This window comes from Macaca fascicularis, chromosome 7 (genome assembly GCF_037993035.2).
Source record: "Macaca fascicularis isolate 582-1 chromosome 7, T2T-MFA8v1.1".
Classification (NCBI taxonomy): Eukaryota; Metazoa; Chordata; class Mammalia; order Primates; family Cercopithecidae; genus Macaca; species Macaca fascicularis.
The window spans coordinates 162,201,420-162,223,492 of record NC_088381.1 but is presented as its reverse complement, the minus strand read 5'-3'; the positions used below and the strand labels follow the sequence as shown (position 1 = coordinate 162,223,492).

At 37.8% G+C, this 22,073-nt stretch overlaps 1 protein-coding gene across 9 annotated transcripts in view; it reads right to left on the bottom strand.

The window, feature by feature from the left end:
- PPP4R4 (protein phosphatase 4 regulatory subunit 4) overlaps positions 1 to 21,825 on the bottom strand; it is a 105,888-nt gene extending 84,063 nt beyond the window's left edge. For all 9 annotated transcript variants that reach the window (XR_012416088.1, XM_065549304.2, XM_073998154.1 and 6 more), the window contains exons 1-2: positions 21,533 to 21,825; positions 19,993 to 20,066 (exon numbers count right to left, since the gene is read on the bottom strand). Coding sequence is in view for 5 of the 9 variants with exons in the window: in XM_005562097.5 (XP_005562154.3) it covers positions 19,993 to 20,066; positions 21,533 to 21,649 (191 nt within the window). In the remaining 4 variants the exon portion in view is untranslated. The remainder of the gene's footprint in view (positions 1 to 19,992; positions 20,067 to 21,532) is intronic.
- Positions 21,826 to 22,073: the final 248 nt, after the last annotated feature.

Genomic DNA, 22,073 nt, shown 5'->3' with positions numbered 1-22,073 from the left:
GCAAAATAAGCAAGTTACTTAGGAACAAAAAGAAAAGCAAATTATCATTAGACTTTCACAGCAATAAGATACAAGGAAAGCAAATAATACTAGTCTATAGGGTGATATTGCTCACTATAAGCAGGACGTGAAAAAATATAAAAAGTAATATAAATTTTGTAAAATTATAAAAAATTATAATCACCATAATCTTTAATTTCTATAATTAATTTATATCTAGCCGTTTTCCTACCCAGGGAGAAAAACTGATATATTATGGGTAGTACATTGGCTATTACGAGTTTGAAGAAAAAGAAACTAGATTAGCTAGTGGTTCTCAACCAGGAGTGATCTCCTCCTTCCCTTCCCCTCCACTCGTGGTCTAGGGACATTTTTTTAATCATCACTTAGGAAATGTTACTGTAATCTAGTAGGTAGAAGCCGGAGTGCCACTAAACATCCTACAATGCACAAGACAGCTGCCTACAACAAAGAATGTCAATATCTCAACAAAATATGTCTAAGAAATTCTGGTTTAGACAAAGCAAATATTAGTTGAGTCACATGAAACCACCAACATTAATTACTGGCCATAGTTCAACATATATGTTGAGCTTATCAGAAATATATTAAGTCAGTGACATCAAGAAAATGTATACAGGTTGGCAACTACAACATGCTACAGCAGTGGTTCTCAAACTTCAGCATGTGTCGGAATCACCTTGTACAGGGCTTGTTAAACCTGGGTCCCCCACCAGAGATTCTGGTTCAGTTGGTCTTGTTTAGGCCTGGGAACTTGATTTCTAACAAGTTCCCAGGTGATATACTGGGGATCACACATTGAGAGTCACCATGGTAGAAGAACAGTCAAAAACAAAAAAAGAGGAAAAGGAGACTGCAGAATCTTAACTTTTAGATGTGAGTGAAATGAGCCAAGTGCACAGCAGCAGTTTGCCCAAATGAAGCGGAAGGTCCATCTGACAGTAGATTGCATACGTTCACAACTTCTGTTAGTCCTGGCCACAGGGCTGTTCGTAATGACTTTAAAAGTAATACGGCAAAAAAATAGCAGAGATGGAATAACATGTAAGTCTACTTAAATGTACATTAGAGAAAAGTATAAGGAGTTTGTGAAAAAGCGTATCAGACAAAAGGGTCATTGAGTAGAAGCTTGCATTAAAATGGGAGTTCTTAACTTGCATGCCTGGGAATTTCTTGGGGCTGTGAACATGTTGCTTTGTTCTGCTGACTTTAGTCATAATCAGTATAAGTAAACCAAGTATTCCCCGGTGCGGGGTACTGCACCTGTAGTCCCAGTTAGTCAAGCGACTAAGAGAGGAGGATCACTCCAGCCCAGGCCCAGGCATTCAAGTCCAGCCTGGGCAGCACAGCCAGACTCTATCTCTTAAGAAAAAAAAAAAAAAAAACAAGTATGTGTGGATCTATGCTACCATCACTGACTAGAAGAAACCCAAAAATAAAATTGGCATAGAGGATTCCACTTTATTGCTACTTTATATCACACATGTAATTTTTAAATATTTGATCAACATTATTCTTTTTGTTTCAAAGTAAGCTACCCAGCTTCCCAGACTTTAAAATCTACAACTTTCTATTGAAAAGCCCGGCACAGGAAACAATCATCATGGTTACAACTTGAGCTGCTCCTTTTTGCCCCAATTGTGCTATTCTTTGGGACATGCTCCTTTTCTAGGATACTTACTCAGAAACAAAATGAACACAAGCCCACTCAACAAACCATTCCTCTAAAACTAAAAAGAATTGGGTTAATCATCTCATCTGTACACTAGTGGCTAAAAAGGAAAGCCGAAAAAAACAAGACTAGTTAAATAAATGAATTTAGGACACCTATCTTTTAAACTCTAAATTAATGTTTCTAATTATTTTATCCCTACTGGGAGATGCACCTATTTTAAAGAGCCATTTATAGTAATATCTTACGCCAATAAAAAACAAGTCAATCCACTGAAGTATTCTTTGCTACAATAAAAGTTATATAGTCTTTCTTGTTGTCCCAGCTTCTGCCACTGTCATGGTAAACTTCATCATTCAGGTGAGTGACCAATAGCTGGTTTCTGCTTTTCTGTAATCCAAGGATGTTTTACCCAAATGTGACATTCCCCAATGCCTAGCAAAGCAGCACGCAGTAAGGGCTTCATAAATATTTGTTAAAATGAATTCATCTCCACTTCATATTAGCAACCCACAACTTTTGTCAAAGGCTGGATCTTATTATCTGGAAATGCTCCATCTCTAGAATCTCAAACTGTGATCTCACTTATTGGCCATTAACTCTTATTTTTCTACTTTTCTATTGCTAAGCCTATGTTTTGCCCTCATCACTTTTCTAACCTATTAACCTTCTTATTCTCCAGTACCTAATATTCTTCCTAGTTTCATTTTTTCCTTGCCAGCCTGAATCTCCCTAGCATTGCAATTAGATTCTCACCAATAACCTTACTTTAATAACCTCCTTCTAATGTCAACAAAATAAAAATAGTATCTAATATAAGCCAGGCATTGTGCTAATAAATAAGCACCTTATTTGCATTCATCTTATTTAATTCTCATACTAATTTTACAAGGTAGGTAGATCCTATTATTATCCCATGTTGTAGATGAGGAAATTAGAGTTTAGAAAAATTAAGGTACTTGCCAAAAGTTATGCAGCCTGTACTACTCCAAAACTCATACCAACCACTATGCTACACTGACTCCTGTCCAAACTGTGCATCCAGACAATACCAAACACAGCTATCAGCTTTTCCTATCCCACTCCTGCTCCTAAGCTATGCAGCACTGCTAGAGAAAACTGTGTAACTATGCTGCTTAATGCTTTTTAAAAACATATGGTTAAAAAAAAAAAAACTTGTCTTCAATGATCAATGATGCTAGACAAAAACACAAAATGACAACCAATTTGTTGCAATCAAGAAAAGAAACAGAAATTTAGTTTATGATATTGCCTAACGCATTTTCAGAAACATCTTTGATCTCTGAAAATGAGGCTACCTGTGCTAGTTTATGAAAGCCTTGCCCTTCTCCACAAAGAATAAGCCACGTTAGAATAAATCCAGGTACTAACAATATTATCTTCCTCTATTCTTGTACCTTGCTCCTACCTCTAAGAACTTAAAATCTAATAAGGAAGACAGATTCACACACTAAAAATTTTGACTACATAGCACAAAGTCCTCTTTTCCTAGCCTGGACACCCTCATAATTTGTTTAGTCCTAAACCACTTGGACAAGAGAGAGGAGATGAGCAGATGCTATCCAAAAATGATGACGTGACATAATCAGTCAGTACTATATCTGAGAACTCCAGCTTTGCTACTGTTCAACTATGTGTAGGATATCAAATGTTTGTAGTTATAGGGAGCCAGTTATCCTACTCCTAGCAGCTCTCACTTAAAATCCAAAGTATAACTCATAAGCTGCTGATACTGTGCTTGAATTTATAACAATAAAGCAGATGCCATAAAGGCCTTGCTTTGAGTTCACAATAAAAACTAAACTTTACATAGCTGATAGTTAATTATTTCCTTACTCAAATTAAATTATTAAAGTTTATTTTAATGAATAGAACAAAATAAATTAAATGATTACCTTAGAGAATTAACCTTCCAAGAAAGACAAAACCTTCTTTGAAGGCAAAGATGACTGATAGAGAGACTCAAAAAAAACTAAGCAGAAGACACTGAATACCAATCCCTAACATCAGTAATTTTTCAAATATAGAATATTTCCATATGTTAATCCTGTAAAATGAAATTCCTAATAATGTTTAATCTTTAAAACATTGCCTTAAAAGGTTTATGTAGAAAACCATTCAAACCTGATTATAGTCTTCATGCTTAAGACCATACAGAAACAAATAATATTTTTTAGTAGGACCAAAGAAAGAGTAAAAGAAAAATTAACATTTAAGGGCCTACTACGTGCTGTACAAGGCACTTTACATACATAATCACATTAATCGTCACAATATATGAGCAGTATATTTCTATCCTTACTGATGCTCAGAAAAAAAAAAGGGGGATTCACCCAAAGTCATGTGACTAGTAAAGATTAGAGCCAGTATTCCAACCTATTTCTCAGTCCATAATCTACAGCCATCATACCACCTCAGATCATAGTCCCATCATAAGAACTCGCTTAAATGCCAGCCTAAAAGGATTTCTAAGTTGATAATTTTGTGAGAGTTATGTTCATGATTTATTTAATAATATTTATGTTACCAATAAATTATTTTACTAATAATGTCCACTATGTGTTTTTTACTATCATTGCCATGTCAAAACAATATACACAAGTTTTATGTTCCTTGCGAAGAGATAAACTCCTCTTTGGATTAAACCTTTATCACCAATGATATAGAGAATATTGCCTTTGGAGTGGCTCTTCGACAACTTATACAGCAAGACAGGAGGAATAAGTTCCGCTGTTCTGTACCACTGTAGGGTGAATATGATTAACAACTTAGTGTGTATTTTCAAAAAGCTAGAAGAGATAATTTTGAATGTTTACAACACAAAAGAATGATAAATGTTCAAGGTGATGAATGCTAACTACTCTGATTTGATCATTACACACTGCATTAAATATGCTCTGCATCCCATAAATATATACAATTATTACATGTCAACTAAAAATAAAAGAGAAATAAATAAAGGCCCAAAATTTGCCTGAAAAACACAAATGAGCTTATTTTCCCCTCCCTCTTTATACCAACAAGGGTACAAACAGCCCTCTGATTCCTAAGGATACAGTTCAGAATTATTTCAACCTTTCCTTTCTCCTCACACCCCACAGCACATTTCACAACAGTGTAATAAGATGTGTATGACTCCCAGTTGTTCTAGATTGAAAAGAACTTACTAAGGTGCAAGTACACCTGTGGCATTAATAAATTGTCGGTTTTTTGTATTGTTTATCTTGGATTTTTTCCATATTATAGTGCAATATAAACAACATTATATTTGATATTAACTTTTATATGTTTTACTGTATGATATATAGAAGAATAATTGCTGTTAAATTTTAGTTTCAGTTCTATATATTAATACACATGCACACAAACGTGTGTATATGTGGGGTCACAATTTAAAATGTATTCCTTACGTGATAAGGTCATAGAAAAAAAAAAAAAGTTGGAAATCGCAGCTCTACAGTATTTTGCATAGAGTAAAAGGGAATATTACCAAAGTCTGTCCTAAATATATGAGCTATAGCAGGAATATTGAAAGGTATGAAAAAGTTAGTTCAGGAATAACTATATAAACTTGGAAGAGTTCTGGGAACATTGTAAGCTCCCTCCTGTTAACTTTTTTAACCAGCCTTTCTATTTCCTCATTAACAAATAGCAGTAAAAATTCCTTTAAAATACCTTTATTTTTATTTTTATTTTTTGAGACAGAGTCTCCCTGCATCGCCCAGGCTTAAGTGCAATGGCACAATCTTGGCTCACTGCAACCTCTGCCTCCCGGGTTCAAGCAATTCTCCTGCCTCAGCCTCCTAAGTAGCTGGGGCTACAGGCACACGCCACCACACCTGGCTAATTTTTTAGTAAAGACAGGGTTTCACCATATTGGCCAGGCTGGTCTCGAATTCCTGACCCCAATGATCCGCCCACCTGAGCCTCCCAGAGTGCTGGGATTACAGGCGTGAGCCACCATGCCCAGCCTAAAATACTTTTTAAAAATATATAGATATGTTAGGACATAGCAGGGGAAAAGGGCTAGCTAAGATAACATACTGCCAACCCAGCCAGTAAGACAAACTCAGAATAGTAACCAACAGCTATTAAAAATAAATAAACAAACAAACAAACCAGGTGTGGTGGCACGTTCCTGTAATCCCAGCTACTAGAGAGGCTAAGGCAGGAGGATTGCTTGAGGTCAGGAGTTTAAGACCAGCCTGTGCAATATAGTAAGACCCTATCTCAAAAAAAAAAAAAAAAAAAAGATAAAAGCAGGCCAAGTCCCTGGCACCTACAGGAAGAAGGGGTGACAAATAAGTATTGAAGGAGAAGAGACCCAATTACCTAACCTAAACAGGTGAAGTGACATGTTCAATCATTCAGGAACTGCTGGGTGCCAGGCACTGGTTCTGGATTCTCCAACACAATCTAATAACGCTTTATGCCTACACAGAATGTGTCAGACAACGAAGACTGTCAAGAGTACTGACAGAAAAAGAAAGAGTATAAAATTACTCCCAGGTTTCCCTCCAGTATGATACCGGAAGATGGTCAGGCTTCAATAACAAGAGGAGGCATATTTAGGTAAGAAGTGATGAATGCAGCTTCAAGCACATTGAGTTTGAAAAGCCAGCAAGACATTCTGGTGGAGACACCCTGGTGGAGGTGCCCAGTAAACAGAAATGATCCAAAATTGAGAAGGAAAGGCCAAGGCTACAGTCACACATTTGGAAATCATGCCATGGAAATGATGACTGAAATCCAGAATGAATAATATGACCCAGAAAGAGAGTCCCAAATAATACACAGTGGCTCCCGTCTGTTCATTTGACTGATTATCACTGTAAGTGGGGCACTGAATCAGAAGAAATGTAATACAAACACATCAACTATAATATTTAAAAACTCATCAGTCAATCCAAAATCAATCTGTAAAAGCTATGTGAAATAATTATTTCTTTTATCTAATAATAAAGACAGGATAAGATAGAATAAAATGAAATGTTCAAACTAAAAGGGGGTCTTGGAAATATAACACATCTCCTTCACATTGTGACAAGGAAGAAACCAACATCTACAGAGATTGTGGAACTTAGGTCAACCAGCTAGTTACTATCAGGGCCAAAATGTCATCTCCACAAAGCAAGAGCTGATTTTTAAAAACTACTGATCCTATAATCTCTCTCATGGGTTCCTAAATAACTATTCATTTAAATAAATTTTACATATGTATATTTTCTTCTCTAAGAGAAAAAAACAAAGTCAATTTTCTCCCTGATTTCTCTTATGGTAACTGTTTTAGATATTCTTATCATTCAACAATATACAAATTATCAGTCCTCTAGTTATTCTAAAATAATTTTTTTCAGTTTTATTGAGGCATAACTGACAAAAATGCTGCATATTTAAGATATATGATGTGATGCGATTTTTTAACCCTTTTTAATTGTAAATTGAGAAAAAATAATCTATGTATTCACAGGCTACAAAGTGATTATGATATCTCACCATACGTATACATTATAAAATGATTACTACAGTAAAGCCAATCAACATGTCCATCACCTCACATAATGACTTTTTGTGATGAGAATACTTAAGATCTACTCTCTTAGCAAATTTCAACTACACAATTGTCTAAGGAAATATAATTATTAATTACAACAAATGTAATTCAACAGCAAATAATTTAGGTACTCTATCACGATACAAATGTTTCTCTATATGTGTGTGTGTGTATACACACATATATATATTTTAGGCAAGATATATATATCCCTGTCAAGATTTCAATATGTTGTCCAAAGACTAGGTCTACATGCTATTTATGTAGTAATAATGAAGAAACTAAGCAGTGTAACAGAATAATAGGCATTTTGATTGTAGGGTCATCTTCATAAAATACAATCAAAATAAGATATTATAAGAAAACTGATGATTAATCCTCTTATTAACATAGATGACAAAATCCTCCACAAAATATTAGCAAAGAGTCCAGAAACATATAAAAAGACTAATTACATAATGAACAAGTAGGATTTATTCCAAGAATGAGAGGTTGGTTTATCATTCAAAAAGTAATCAATGTACTTCACTGTATTAAAAGACAAAATAAGAAAAGCCATATACCATATCAATAGATACAGAAAAAAACATTCTACAAGATTCAATACCCATTCATGGTAAAACTTAGCAAATTAGGAATACAGGAAACTTAACCTAATGGTTATCTATTTAAAAAGTACAACCACATTATACTTAATGGTAAGAGACAGAATGCTTTCTCCCTAAGATGACGAAAGGCTGGAAGTCATCTCTCGCCACTCCCACAGTGGAAAAACCTGCCAGGTATTTCCTTAAGTGAATGGCCTAAATTAACATAACTGAGGATAAATCCATGGTGACAGCATGAATCCCCTGATATGACGAGATAAGAAAAGCACTGTGGTACTCTTCCTAAAAGCACATAACCCCAATCTAATTATGAGAAATAACATCACACAAATCCAATTTGAGGGAGAGTCTATGAAATACCTGACCAGCACTCTTTAAAACTATCAAGATCATGAAAAATAAGAAAAAGTTAAGAAAGTGTCACAGCCAAGAGAAGACTAAGGAGGCATAAATACAATGCGGTTTCCTGGAGTTGATCGTGAAACAGAAAAAAAAAACAAAAGTGAAAAAACTAGTGAAATCCAAATAAAGTCTGAGGTTTAGTTTAGAGTGATGTATCAATGTTAATTTCTGAATGTTTGAAAGATGTACCATGATTATGTATTAAGAACATGTTAGCATTAGGGGACACTGGTGGAAGGTATATAGGAACTTTCTAAACTAACTGCAATGTTTGTGAAAATTTAAAATTATTCTGAAATATAAAAAATTAATTAAAAGGACAGAAAAAGATATACTTTTTAAACACTAACCAAAAGAAGATTGGAATGAACATGTGAATATTAGATAAAGTAGATTACAAAACAACGTATACTCTCTTTTTTTCTTTTTCTTTTTCTTTTTTTTCCGAGACAGAGTCTTGCTCTGTCGCCCAGGCTGGAGTGCAGTGGCGCAGTCTCGGCTCACTGCAACCTCGGCCTCCCGGGCTCACGCCATTCTCCTGCCTCAGCCTCCCGAGTAGCTGGGACTACAGGCATCCGCCATCACGCCCAGCTAGGTTTTTTTTTTTTTTTTTTGTATTTTTAGTAGAGATGGGGTTTCACCGTGTTAGCCAAGATGGTCTCGATCTCCTGACCTCATGATCCGCTGGCCTCGGCCTCCCAAAGTGCTGGGATTACAGGCGTGAGTCACTGCGCCTGGCCAATTTTTGTATTTTTAGTAGAGACAGGGTTTCACCATTTTGGCCAGGCTGGTCTCAAACTCTTGCCTTGTAATCCACCCGCCTCGGCCTCCCAAAGTGCTGGGATTACAGGTGTGAGCCACTGTGCCCAGCCTAACAAAGTATATTTCAAAGAATAAACATTACTTAATGATAAAGGGGTCAATTCAAGAAAACATAATCCTAATTTTATGTGCATTTCACCACAGTTTCAAAATACATAAACTACTAGTAAAAAATTACATATTTGAAAGGAGGAATAGACAAACCTGAAATTACAGTTGGAGACTTCAATACTCTCTCTCCGTAATCAATAGAACAAATTATAAACACAATGAAATACTACTACACACCACTAGAATGACTTAAAATTAAAAAGACTGATCATATCAAGTGTTATCAAGTATAAGGAGCAACTCCAACGCTCATACTGCTGGTGGAAATATAAAATGGTACCATCACCTTAGAAACAATTTAGCAGTTTCTTAAAGGATAAACATACATTTACTATATGGTCCTACAATTCGATGTTTACCAGAGAGGAAGGAAAGCACATGTCTACATGAAGATTTATAAATGAATGTGTATAGTCACTAAGTTTGTAAAAGCCCCAAACTGAAAATTACCCAAATGTCCATCAACTGATGAATGGATAAACAAGATGTGTTATACCCATTAAATGGAATCACTATCAATAATAAAAAGCAGTAAACTAACAATATAAGCAACATCAAGGATGAACTACAAAATAATTAGATTGAAAGAAGCCAGGCAAAAGAGTAGACTATATGATCCATTTCTATAAAATTCTAGAAATTGGAAACTAATTTATAGTAATGGAAAGCAGATCAGTGGTTGCCTGGAATGGAAGGGGCTCACGGGAGGGAGCGAGAGATAATCTAAGGACACAAGTAGCTTTTGGGAGTGATGGATATGTTCAGTATCTGAATTGTGTATACATATGTCAAAGTTCGTTAAATTATACAGTTTAAATATGTGTGATTTATTAGATGTGAATTATACCTCAAAAAGCTTCAAAAAATGAAAAAATATATAGTCAGCATATAACCCAACAAACATTCTTAGGCATTTATCCAAGAGATATAAAAAAACGATGTCTAGATTCCACAACAGGCAAAATTATTCCACAGTGACAAAAGCAGATTAATGGTTGCTTAGGGTTAGGGTGTGGAGTTAACTGCAAAGACATACCAGTAGCTTTTGTGGGGGTGATGAAAATGTTTTATATTTTGTGCTAGTTATACAGGTGTACCCATTTGTCAAAACTCATCAAACTATAAACTTAGTTTATTTAAATTATACTTCAATAAAGGTATTTTCCAAAAATGGAGGTGGGGGAATTTGGTGCCCCATCTAGAAAACTAATCTAGAGAGGAAACTTTGTAACACAAGAAGTTTCTAAATGGTATGTTTCCTGTATATCCAAAGTAAATATGTTCCCAATCCCAAACAGATGGTTTAAAAGGGCAGCAACAACTATCTTTTACTGAACAGTACTCTGTACCAAGCATTGTGCCCTATACATACATTTCCTCTAATCTTCTCAACAATCCTGCAATGAAGGTATTATTATTCTCATTTTATTTTTTGTTTGTTTGTTTTGAGACAGGGTCTCACATTGTTGCCCAGGCTGGAGGTCAGTGGCACACTCGTGGCTTACTGCAGCCTCAAACTCCTGAGTGAAAAAAAAAAAAAAAAAAACAGGAACAAGCCACCATTCCTGGATACTTTTTAAAATTTTTTTGTAGAGACAAGGTCTCGCTATATTGCCCAGGCTAGTCTCGAATTCCTGGGTTCAATGGATCCTCCTGCCTTGACCTCTCAAATTGCTGGGATTACAGGTGTGAGAGCCACTGTGCCCAGCCTATTTATTCCCATTTTAGATTAGGAGACTTGGGCTCACAGAAGATAAGCAACTTACCCAAGGTCTCTCAGTAAGTAAATGAGCAAGCCTCAGCCTCCAAGAATAAATCTGGGTCTGCCTTAAACTATTTCCAATATAACATACTGACTCCCAGTACCTGTTAATTGATACCTCTATTCTACTGAAATTTAAGAAAAACACATTTGCTTCCTTAAACTATCTCCTTGAATACAAGTATCTGCCAGTATAATGACCTTCATTCCCCAGGAGATGCCTAGCACATAAGTACTCAGATATGTTTTAACCTAAATTCATAAGATTTGCTGTAAAGCAACTATTAGTTGCATTACAAATCTTTTCCATTATTAACATCTCTGATTGGAGGGAAAATTACATTCTAAGGGTATAATCGATTTTGCAATTATTACTAACATGATTACATATACCAGTATTATACTAGTATCATCTAAGGATAAGCCAAAAGTGGCTTTTGGCTTATGAAGAACTAAGCCTAAACACTTTCTCTATGCTTTCCACATTTGATAGCCAACACAGTCAATGAAAGACACTGTAATACCCAAAAAATCAAACTGAAAGATGTACAGATTTAAAAGATCATTGGACCTTATTCAATGCTTTAATTCCCTTCATGTAATCTTAATTTTAAGAAGGAAGACAGGCCTGGTGACTCATACCCATAATCCCAGCAACCTGGGGACTGAGGTAGGTGAATCACTTGAGGCCAGGAGTTCGAGACAAGACTGGGCAATACAGCAAGAACCCCATCTCTACAAAAAAATTTAATTAGCTACGCATGGTGGCTAATGGCTGTAGCCTCAGCTACTCAGGAGGCTGAGGCAGGAGGAACACTTGAGCCCAGAAGTTCAAGGTTATTGTGAGCTATGATTGTACCACTGCACTCCAGCCTGGGTGACACAGCAAGACCCTGTCTCAAAAAAAAAAAAAAGCTATGAATTTTACCACTTGGTATGGTGAACCCTTTAATTCTTAATGTCAATACTAAGAAACTACTGCACAATTCAACATTACAAGACTGGGAACCAAGCAATACAACTCCCACTTTTTACTGGGAACTAATTAGTTATAATTTATGATAGAACTCAACGTTCCTGTGTCCCTGTGTCTCACTTAGCTACTTCCCAAGAGGAAGCATTGGGATGAGTTAATTGCTCATGAAAATAAACACATACACATGCGTGCATATACATTTATAATATACATATAATATGATTACATTGTAGTTACATAACTTAACACATTCTTTATTCAAATATATATACTCATTTATTTTATATTGCTTTATATATTATCTTATATTTATTTTATAGATTAATTTTTACATATTTTATTATTCTATCTTATGAAATTATTTTATATTACAGAATTTATAGGCATTTTTAAATAAAACACTATGCTTACAAGATGAAAACTTTGCTCAATTCTCTCACATCACATTATGTTGTTACGCTTTCAGAGGTCTTTTCAATGACATTATATGGGTCACTTTTACATTGATGAAAATATTTCACTTTTATTTTTAAGCTTTTCCTACAGATCCCATGAGAGCGTTCTGCTTTCTACAGATGTCACAGAGAAACCTTTCTGAATCTTCGGTAAGTAGGAAAAAAGACACAGATGCCTCCCATGGTTGTTCTCATAACAAAAGAAAAGGAAACAGAGATGGGAAACAATCTCCAAACCCTTTATATTCAGAGACCTAGTACTTTTCCAAAACAGGGAATTCAAGGTTTGCCAAAGACTTCAGTAATTTGACCTTAGCAATAATGGAAGGTATACAGCTGGAATCCATTATATACTGCTCTTAATATATTAAACAGTGATCCCTCTGTCCTACAAAATACAAATGAAGTTGCCTGCAATTTCCATGTAGAAAGGCAAGTCATTTGTACATCATCTTCACAGAAGATGACAACGTGGGCAATTGTTTTTTAATGAGGACCTCTTAGAATCATTAAAAGCACAGGGACTGAGAATAGCACTCCCAGGAACAGGGAGACTCCAATATCCACTTTGTTTCTCTTTTTCTAAGAAAAACTAATCACACACATGCCTTATCCCCTAAGAGACAATCCAATAACTGAGAGTCTTCTAACCAACAGTCTAGCCAAGTAAAACCTTATAGAACTCCCCTTCTTGTAGGGAAAGAAAAAAAGTTAGATGGTGTAAGTCATGCACAGAGAAACGAAACATCTAAAGGCTATTAACTAGGAAGCTCATTATTGATATGCTAGAAATTATGTACTAAGAAGTTTGTCACTTTTGTTTCCTAAAAAAAATATAGGCTGGGACCATTCAAACACTGCTGGCAGAAGTACAAACTAGTCAAAGCACACTGGAAAACTGTTTAGCAATATCTTTTAAGCCGGACATAGGCATATGCTACGACCAACAATTCTACTTCTATAATGATACCTAAAAGAAATGCACACATGTATTCACCAGGAGACTTGTACATGAATGATTATAACAGCATCATTCATAAAAGCCCCAAACTGAAAACTAAGCCAAATGTCCATCAGCAGTGGAATGAATAAATTGTGATATATTCACATAATGGAATAGTATACAGCAATGAGAATGAACAATCTGTTGCTCCATGCAACAATATGGATAAATCTCTTTTTTAAAATGTTGAGCAAAAGAAGCTATACACAAAAGGTACATAGAGTGCTTTCTACTATAGAAAGTTCAAAATCAAGTAAATCAATGTATAGTGTTAGAAGTCAGGAGAGTAGCTACCCTTTGCAGGAAGTACGGGGCACTGGGACAGGAATACAAAGGAAGCTACTAAGCTAACACGATAATGTTCTATGCTTTAATCTGGATACTGGGTACATGGGTGTGTTCACTTGTAAAAAATCAACAAGCCGTGTTACGATTTGTGCACATTTCTGCATATATTCAAAGTTCACGTTAAAAAATAAAATATAAGCTTATAAAAGTACTTCTTTAACTGATATTCCAAATTCATTACTTTTTTTAATGTATAAAGGCAAACGAAGAACAAACCAGACCATGGGAACGAATTCAACAGAGAGACAGGAGAGGAATATCAAGAATGAAGCAAGATCATCACAGAGCACACTTGGAAAGGAGATGGTATGTATCTCTCTCAAACAAAGGTGTTTGAGATGTGAAAAGATGTTAAAAGACCTGATTAAGCAATACTCTCTCTACTGCCTTGCAACTGCAAGCTGAAAGCTCGTCGCTAATAGACTACTTTCTGGAAAGCCCACAGAATTCCACTCTCACTAGTTGAGTTGTAATTAAGAGTCAGTTAAGTATGTTCCCAAACTAGTTTATCTCAAATTTCACTTGCTGTTGCAATTACATAATTACATAATTTAATTAAATATTACCTAAATATATGAATACATATACTTGTTTCTATAAAAATAAAGTTAAAAGTTTTAGAAAAACTAAATTCAATAAACATAAGTTGTCAAAGAAAATCGCTATTAAAGTATCGAAGAACAAAACACAAGTCGAAAATCATAAAAACCTAGAACCATGCTTTCAGACTGCTTCATAAGCAAATTTAAATTCTTGTTCACCTATAAAGAAAACTGAACTTGATATTGTAAATGCATTATGGGGTGATTTATGAAAGAAGGAGAATTTCAAACTTTAATCAGCAGACCCATACTCAAAGAAAAGACCATGACTCTACATCAAAAGATTGGCAAATGAAAATATATTTATAGTTTACATTAGAATGTACTGTTGAAAATATGTATCATTTATGATTTTATGATTCTAGCCAATTGTTTGTATTAACAACCAACTATCTATCTTAATTGTGAAGAATGCAAAAGTCCTCTCCTGTATATCACTAGAGAAAACTGAGCAAGCAATACTGGTCACTCAAGACCACCTATATACACATACACACATGCACGCACAAATGCAAACGTGATCTCTCTCTCTCCCGCCCTCTCTCTCTCTCTCACACACACACACACACACCATGCCTCACTAAAACAATACTGAAAGGCAGCAAGCATCAAAAACAGAAATCAAGACAATAATGAAAGTAAATGTGGGACACAGGTCTTAAAAATGAGGGCATTCAAAGGAGTTTTCCACACAACTTTCCACTGTGGGATAGCAAATAAGATAGGTATTTTAAAAGATAAAACAACTAAAAGCTAGGTGGGTAGCAAAGCTTTAAACACTAGAATTCTTCCTCACTATCTCATTGCTACCCTATCCTAGTCTTGAACCCAGGAAGTACGCCAGAGTTCTCACATGGTACAACACTTGTTTATTTCCACTGATTTGACTGCAGAAATCTCACTCCTTCATATCACTAGGGGGAGCACTTACTCTTTAAAAAATAATAAGAGAAAGTTTTTTAAAAAAAAGTTCCAATTACAGATGCACTTTATGATGGGGGCAGTGGCTGTGGAGGTGGTATGTGCCTTCTGTAGTCCCAGGTATTTGGAAAGCTGAGGTGGGAGGATCATTTTAGCCCAGGAGTTAGAGCACTATGACTGTGCCTGTGAATAGCCACTGCACTCCAGCCTGGGAAACAGAGTGAGACCCTGTCTTTAAAAAAGAAAAAAGGAAAAAAAAAAAAAAAAAAAAGCAAAGCTCTTTATCTGACTGTCCCGGGAAAGCAAAGTGCAAAATGATTTAAAACTCACAGCACAAAGTGAAAATAGTTTTAAAGTCACAAATGACTTTAAAAGTAAGCAACATAAAAGCTAGGCTCAGTATATTAACCAATCAACACATTTAATGCATAACAGCAAATATTACTTAGGGTCATTTGTTAAGAAAATATAAATCAACAGGCTGACCTTACTATTACTCAGTTAAAAATGCTTAATTATGATTTGTGAAGATTCTAATTTCTGATAAATACTATTAGCAAATGAAGTTAATGGACATCTATCACAAACTTCAGTTGGTATACTTTGTTTATTAAATTATTAGAAGGCAAAATTAATACCATTATCCTCTTTTAAAGTTTTAAATGTAACTTGAGCACCTAAGTAGCAAGGAAGTAGGGAAAGGGAAAAGGAGACAGAAGGGAATTAACAGTAATGGGATGCCTATCATGTGCCAGGTGCTTCAACCACACTGGGAAAAGGGAATTATTATTTCCGCTTTACAAATGAAAAGCAGGCCTCGAAAACCATAACTAACTTGACCACTGTCACATAGATAACAAGTTATAGAAGAAGATATGACCCATAATACCTAAAATTAAAAATATCAGAAGTTGCTTAATTCATCTTGCAGTATGGTCATCTTAAATACTCTTTATTCCATTAAGAGGTATGTATTTGTATCACAGCAAAGAACAAGAAAGAACAACAAGAAAGCTTGCCCTTGTCCTCTAAAAGCTTGTCCTCCAGGACCTTACAATCTACTGAAGAAAACATGTACACACAGTTAAGGAATATAAATCAATGATTAATGGCCAATTGAAGAAAGCGCCACTAAGTGATAAGGGAGATCAAAGAAGCCTGGGATCCATGTGGTTTAAGCAGTTAGGGAAGACTTTATGAAACATATAAGATTATAGCTGGATCCTAGAGATGCTATATGTTGGACAGGGATATACTGAAAGAGTACTCCAGGATGAGCAAAAGCAAAAGTTAAGGATAAACACAATGAAACTGAGTAACAATGAAAAGGCCAGCATGACTGAATCAGAAAGTGAAGAATTAAGTGGAAACAACTCAATATCCATCAACTGATGAATGGCTAAACAAAAGTGCTATATCCATACAGTAGAATACTACACTGCAACAAAAAGAAATAAACTACTAATGCCTGCTATAACATGTGTGAACCTTGAAAACATTATGCTAAGTGAAAGAAGTCAGTCACAAAAGGCCACATACTGTATGATCCCATGTTTAGGAATGTCCAGAATAGGCAAATCCATATATACAGGAAGCAGAATGGTTCCCAAAGGCTGAGAGGGTTGGTATTGAGGGGTAACTGCTAATAGTACAAAGTTTCTTTTGCGGGTGACAAAAATGTTCTACAATTGATTGCGGTGATGGTTGCACAATTCTGTGAATATACTAAAACCTGCTTAACTATTCAGTTTAAATGAGTGAACTACAGGGACTATGAATTATATCTCAATAAAGCCATTTTTAAAAGTGGGGGACTGGTGGGACATCACATTGCACAGCTAAGATAGAGTCACCTATGGAGTATTCTGAATGCCAGGCTTCAGGGTCTACACTTTATCTGGTAGGCAGCCAGAAATATACAAGTAGATTTACCTAATGAAAGCACAGTATACATACTTAGGATTCTTCCATAACAAAATCATTCACATGTTTTAAGTACATTCCAAAAATATATGCAAAATCACAAAGAAGAGAAAGAACAGGAAAAAGATATGATTTTGACTAAGACACAAGCTGGGACTATTAGGAAAGTTGTTTTGCTTCAGTGCTAAATGCCACAGATGGGTATAGCAGCATCATATGTGTGCAAAACCACAAATTCATCTGTGTCAAATCTTTGAAGACTGTAATATTCTAAACTTAATTGTGAAAATGTCATTAATAAATGACTTGCCATATTTCAGGGTAAGATAATGAACAGTATAATTTGTTTTTCATTGATGATAGTACTCTATATTATATATAATGCTTTTTTCAGATAATGGATTCAATCTAAGTGCTACCAGAAACTCCACTAATATAAAGCATTGCTTACTGATGCTTACATATCTGACTTTGAATTCTAATTTAACATAATACTCCAAAATAGTTTTAATATACAAAATAAAAGAACTAAAGAAACAAACCTGACACATAAAAGCCAAGAGAAAAAATATGTTACATATTATACATTTATATAATATTCAATGCAGAGGAAAAGGTAAAGTGCTCAAAAATAAACCTGAAAATCACTGACAGAGGGAAAAAAGGACTCAGCAAAGTACAAATGAAAAAAAGGAATAAATTACATTTACAATAGCAGGTTCAATACATGAGAGAAGATGAGAAGGCCTAAACCGAGGCAAAGTTCGGAACATCTCTATGAAACGATCCTGTCTCCTCCCCTGAATCCCAGGGAAGAAAGACCCTTTCAAGCATTCTTGGCATCATCCCTCCCAAAGCTGGACTAAGGTGAAATCCCACATTCCCCCAGGAGGTGGTAAGATGTTAAGGATACAAAAGAAGAACTCAGCTGGAGAACCCATACACAACCAAACCAGTGTTCCCCTTCTGAGTCACCTTGCAAACCTCCTTCAAGGTAGGTGAGCCACAAGAAACTAAAGGAGATATTGAATCTCTTTTAAAATTCTCTTGTCTAAGAATAAGAGGGGCCATCTGTCTCTATAAGGGCTTTGTAAATTCCAGAACTGAGCGAAACTTATGTTGAGTCTAAGAAATAAAGACAACTCAGACAACCTGGTTTGCTAACAAACAATAAAAGCAAAATAGAAAACAAATAAGCTTTCCTTAAAAAAAAGGCTTATCACTGATATCTAGAATACGGTGTCTTCTATCACAAGTAAATAGAGCAAGACTCTCCATTTCCTAATTCTAAGCCAGTGTTTGTACTAAAGAAAATTCAGTAGGAATAAACAGGAGGTTATTTCAAATCATTAACTGTTGTAGATTTAAACACATTTATCCACACTTTCATCAATTTTCTACCTATTTTGAGTAAAAGAACTGTGGGAATAGGCAAATGTTGACAACTATTGTTCACCATAATAAATGTGTTAATTATTAAGGAATAAAGTATTCCAAATACAACACAATAAAATATGAAAATCGGTTAAAAGTTGGATTATTCTCTAAGTAAACACCCAAAACACACACCGTTGAATTCATATATAAACAGAAGTTTTCTCTGAAGTAAATAGGTAGAAATGATGAGAGCATGTACCATAGCTATCACAAAGAGGGGGAAAATAACATCAACATTAAGTCTAAGATGCAGTTACATTTCTAAATGATACAATTATCAGATGGAATGGTCTACATGGTAAATATGCTGATATTCTGACTAAAGTTACAACAGAAACTCATGATGCCACTTTTAGTAGGCTAAAAAAGTAATTAAGAAAATTGAAGACCTGGAGAGGGAGTTTTTGTTTGTTTGTTTGTTTGTTTTTACAGGATCATTCAATGAATAACATGGGACTGGAAACATGATCTGTAAACAAGAAAGGAGAACAAGAAACTTGCCAGTACCTGGAACTGGCACTGAGCTAAGGAAACAAGGATGACAAATATCCTAGGAGGTAAATTACATCAGTTTTCAAAATCTCATTCTGGAAAATAAGAGTGACTAATTTGCCAAAAGGGAAAAATATGTTGTGTAAGCTAATGAAAAATTTTAAATATACACAAAATGCTGTAGGAAATTTGTTTCTAAAGGATTTTAATCAATTAAAACATCATTAATGGTCACTGTACTAGTTTTTAAGATGCTCAATCTACAAGACAATGTTTTAAATAGTTCAGAAAAATCTTGTAAATATTCGCAGTAACCATTTGCCTTAAGCAATTCTGTAGAGCCTGTGAAATGGTTTGAAATCAACTAAGTTTCCAAAACCCCTCAGACAAAATCATAAAGCTTGCATAGCAAAAGTACTACAAACAGGATATCCTGAACAGCAAAATGAACTACCATATTTGTGGATTTTTTTCCATATAGTAGATCCCATATAATGTGCCTACTCTACAATGAACTTAAAACTAATCCTTGTATACTCAAGTCTCATCTAAACTTACTGAATCTTAAGTGAGAAAAACCAATGCCAGAAAAGAAAAAAAGGATGAGGTTCAACTCAAACCATCTGCTCTTCCTCCTCCAAGCAACATTCTATAAATTAGGTGTTTTATTTAAATTCTCAAATTCATAAGTCCACAGCCAAATCTAATGTATAATATAGTTAAGTACTATGCACACAAAAGTACTCTGTTCAAGTGGCTAAGTAAATCTGAACATAACGGGAACATACATTTTAGAAAGCATTGATCTCTGCTGCCACAGGGGGAAAAAAAAGAGCAATTTCACAGAAAGACTAGGAAATACCTGAGCAGATAAACAGCCCTTTCAATATCACTGAGGTCTTCATCGACTGTCAATCTTTCTATTTCTTCTGGTGTCTGTCAAGGGTAAAATACACATTTATGCACCACAAACATTGGGTCAGTCTTGCCTCCCAACCTCCCAGTGACCCTCTATGAGGATAAACGAATGAAAAAGTTTCACAATTAAGCATTAACAATGAAAACTAATCAAGGAGCTGAGGATACCAGGCGACATCAATCACGGAAGTCTCTAATTGGGTGGTCGAATTTGGGGAGGGGACTGTTTTTTTTCTGTTTTTATCCTTCTAGCTTCTGGATTGCAGCTTGAAAATCGCATCGTGGCTTCAGAACCTTGGCTGAAATCCATTTCATACGCATGTTATAAAACGAATAAATACACACACTTTTATCTCTAATACCTCACGGCTATTTCTCCAGCATTTTCCACCCCAAGAAATGCTAAAAGGGGGATGGATGAACACTGCAGCCGAGCAGGCATGAAAAGGACAAGATCTGGAGTGGGGGAGGGAAGGAAATCAACTCTGGGGCTGGAAGAAACCAGAGATTTGAGATATTGCGGCAGGTGGGAGTGAGAGGAGCTAAAGCAGCTAATTAAGCGATGGCCAGGGGAAAGGGGTCCTGTCCGTAAACTAGGTTTGCTGGCGCTAAAGGTTGGAGCCTCTGGGAGGAAGATGACTCTGCGGGGTGGGAGAGCCGGTGGGGGTGGGGGGAGCAAGCTGAAGGTTGACTCCCTCAAGGGATTGGGGAGCAGGGTCCCAGCTAGAGTCCTGGAGGGGTTGGGAGGAAAGGATGCGCGGTGACTCAGGAGGGCGGCAAAGGGTCGCGAGGGCTTGTAGACGGGGACCAGGACCACACTGAGAAAGGGTGCTGGCTGGGAAGCGAGAGGAGGCCGGGCTGCCTCGAGGGCAGAGGGACCCGAGCTTGATCTGACTTGGTGGGCTGGGGGTGAGCGGACGGGACGCTGGGTGGTGTCTCGGGGAGAGGTGGGGGGAGGAGTCGGGAATGTGTGGACCGAGGGGTGGGCCTGGGGCCAGAACCCGGGCGGCGTCAGCGGACCAGAGGTTGGGGAGCCCAGGAGAGGACCGGGTAGAGGTGGGCTGCGGCCTCGAGGGGCAGCTCCCGCGGGGTGGGGCGGGGGGCGGAAGGAAGGGGGTCCGCGACTGAGGACGCTGAGGCTGCCCCGAGGGCTGGGGCTCGGCCGTTCCTGGGGGTGAGCCGGGGGGATTCGGACGCCTCAGAAGGGGCAAGGGCCGCGGGGCTGGCGCCGGGTCGGGGCTGGGGCAGGGACCCGTCCCTTGCGGATGGGGGTCCAGACTAGAGAGGACTGGGTCCGCGCTGAGGAAGGGTCCGGGAGGAGCTGGCTTAGGGCGGCACGGCAACAGGGGCTGGAGGAGGACGGAGGGGCCGGTCCGAGAGGGTCCCGGCGGCCCGAAGGAGGGGAGGGTGGTGGGGTGGGGCGGAGATCAGCGCGGGGCAGGCGGCCGGACGCCCTGAGGGCAGGTCCTCTCCCCGGGGCGCACCTTGAGGCTCCGGCGGACCGGCCTCTCGATGATGGTGAGCTCCTGCAGGTCCTCCATGTAGCCGAACAGGCTGTTCTGACTGAAATCCATCGCGGCGGCGGACGGCGGCGGATGCATGGACCGCCGGGCACCCTCGCCGCCCGGGCCGGAGCGGCCCCGGGATGCCGGACGCGCTCAGCCCCGCGGCCGCCCACCAGCAGGACTTTCTCCCGCTCTTGGCCGCCGGAGCCTAGCGTGAGGCTGGCGGGCGGCGGGAGCAAGAGCACGGCCCGGCGAGGGGGCGGGGCGGGCCCGGCGAGGGGGCGGGGCGAGGCGCGCGGGCGGGCTGTGGGGGCGGGGCCAGGGGCGGTGGCCCGCCGCCTTGCCCACCTCGGCCCCGCCCCCTCCCGGGTGCCGCGCGCACGAGGCAGGACGCAACTGCCGCGCAACGACGCGGCGGCCCCGCCACCCCTCTGCGCCCGTTCCTCGCTGTCCTCCTAAACCCCCGTCCGCCCCCAACCAAGGGCGCCCCACCCCACGGCGCGTGCGCAGAGCCTTTTGC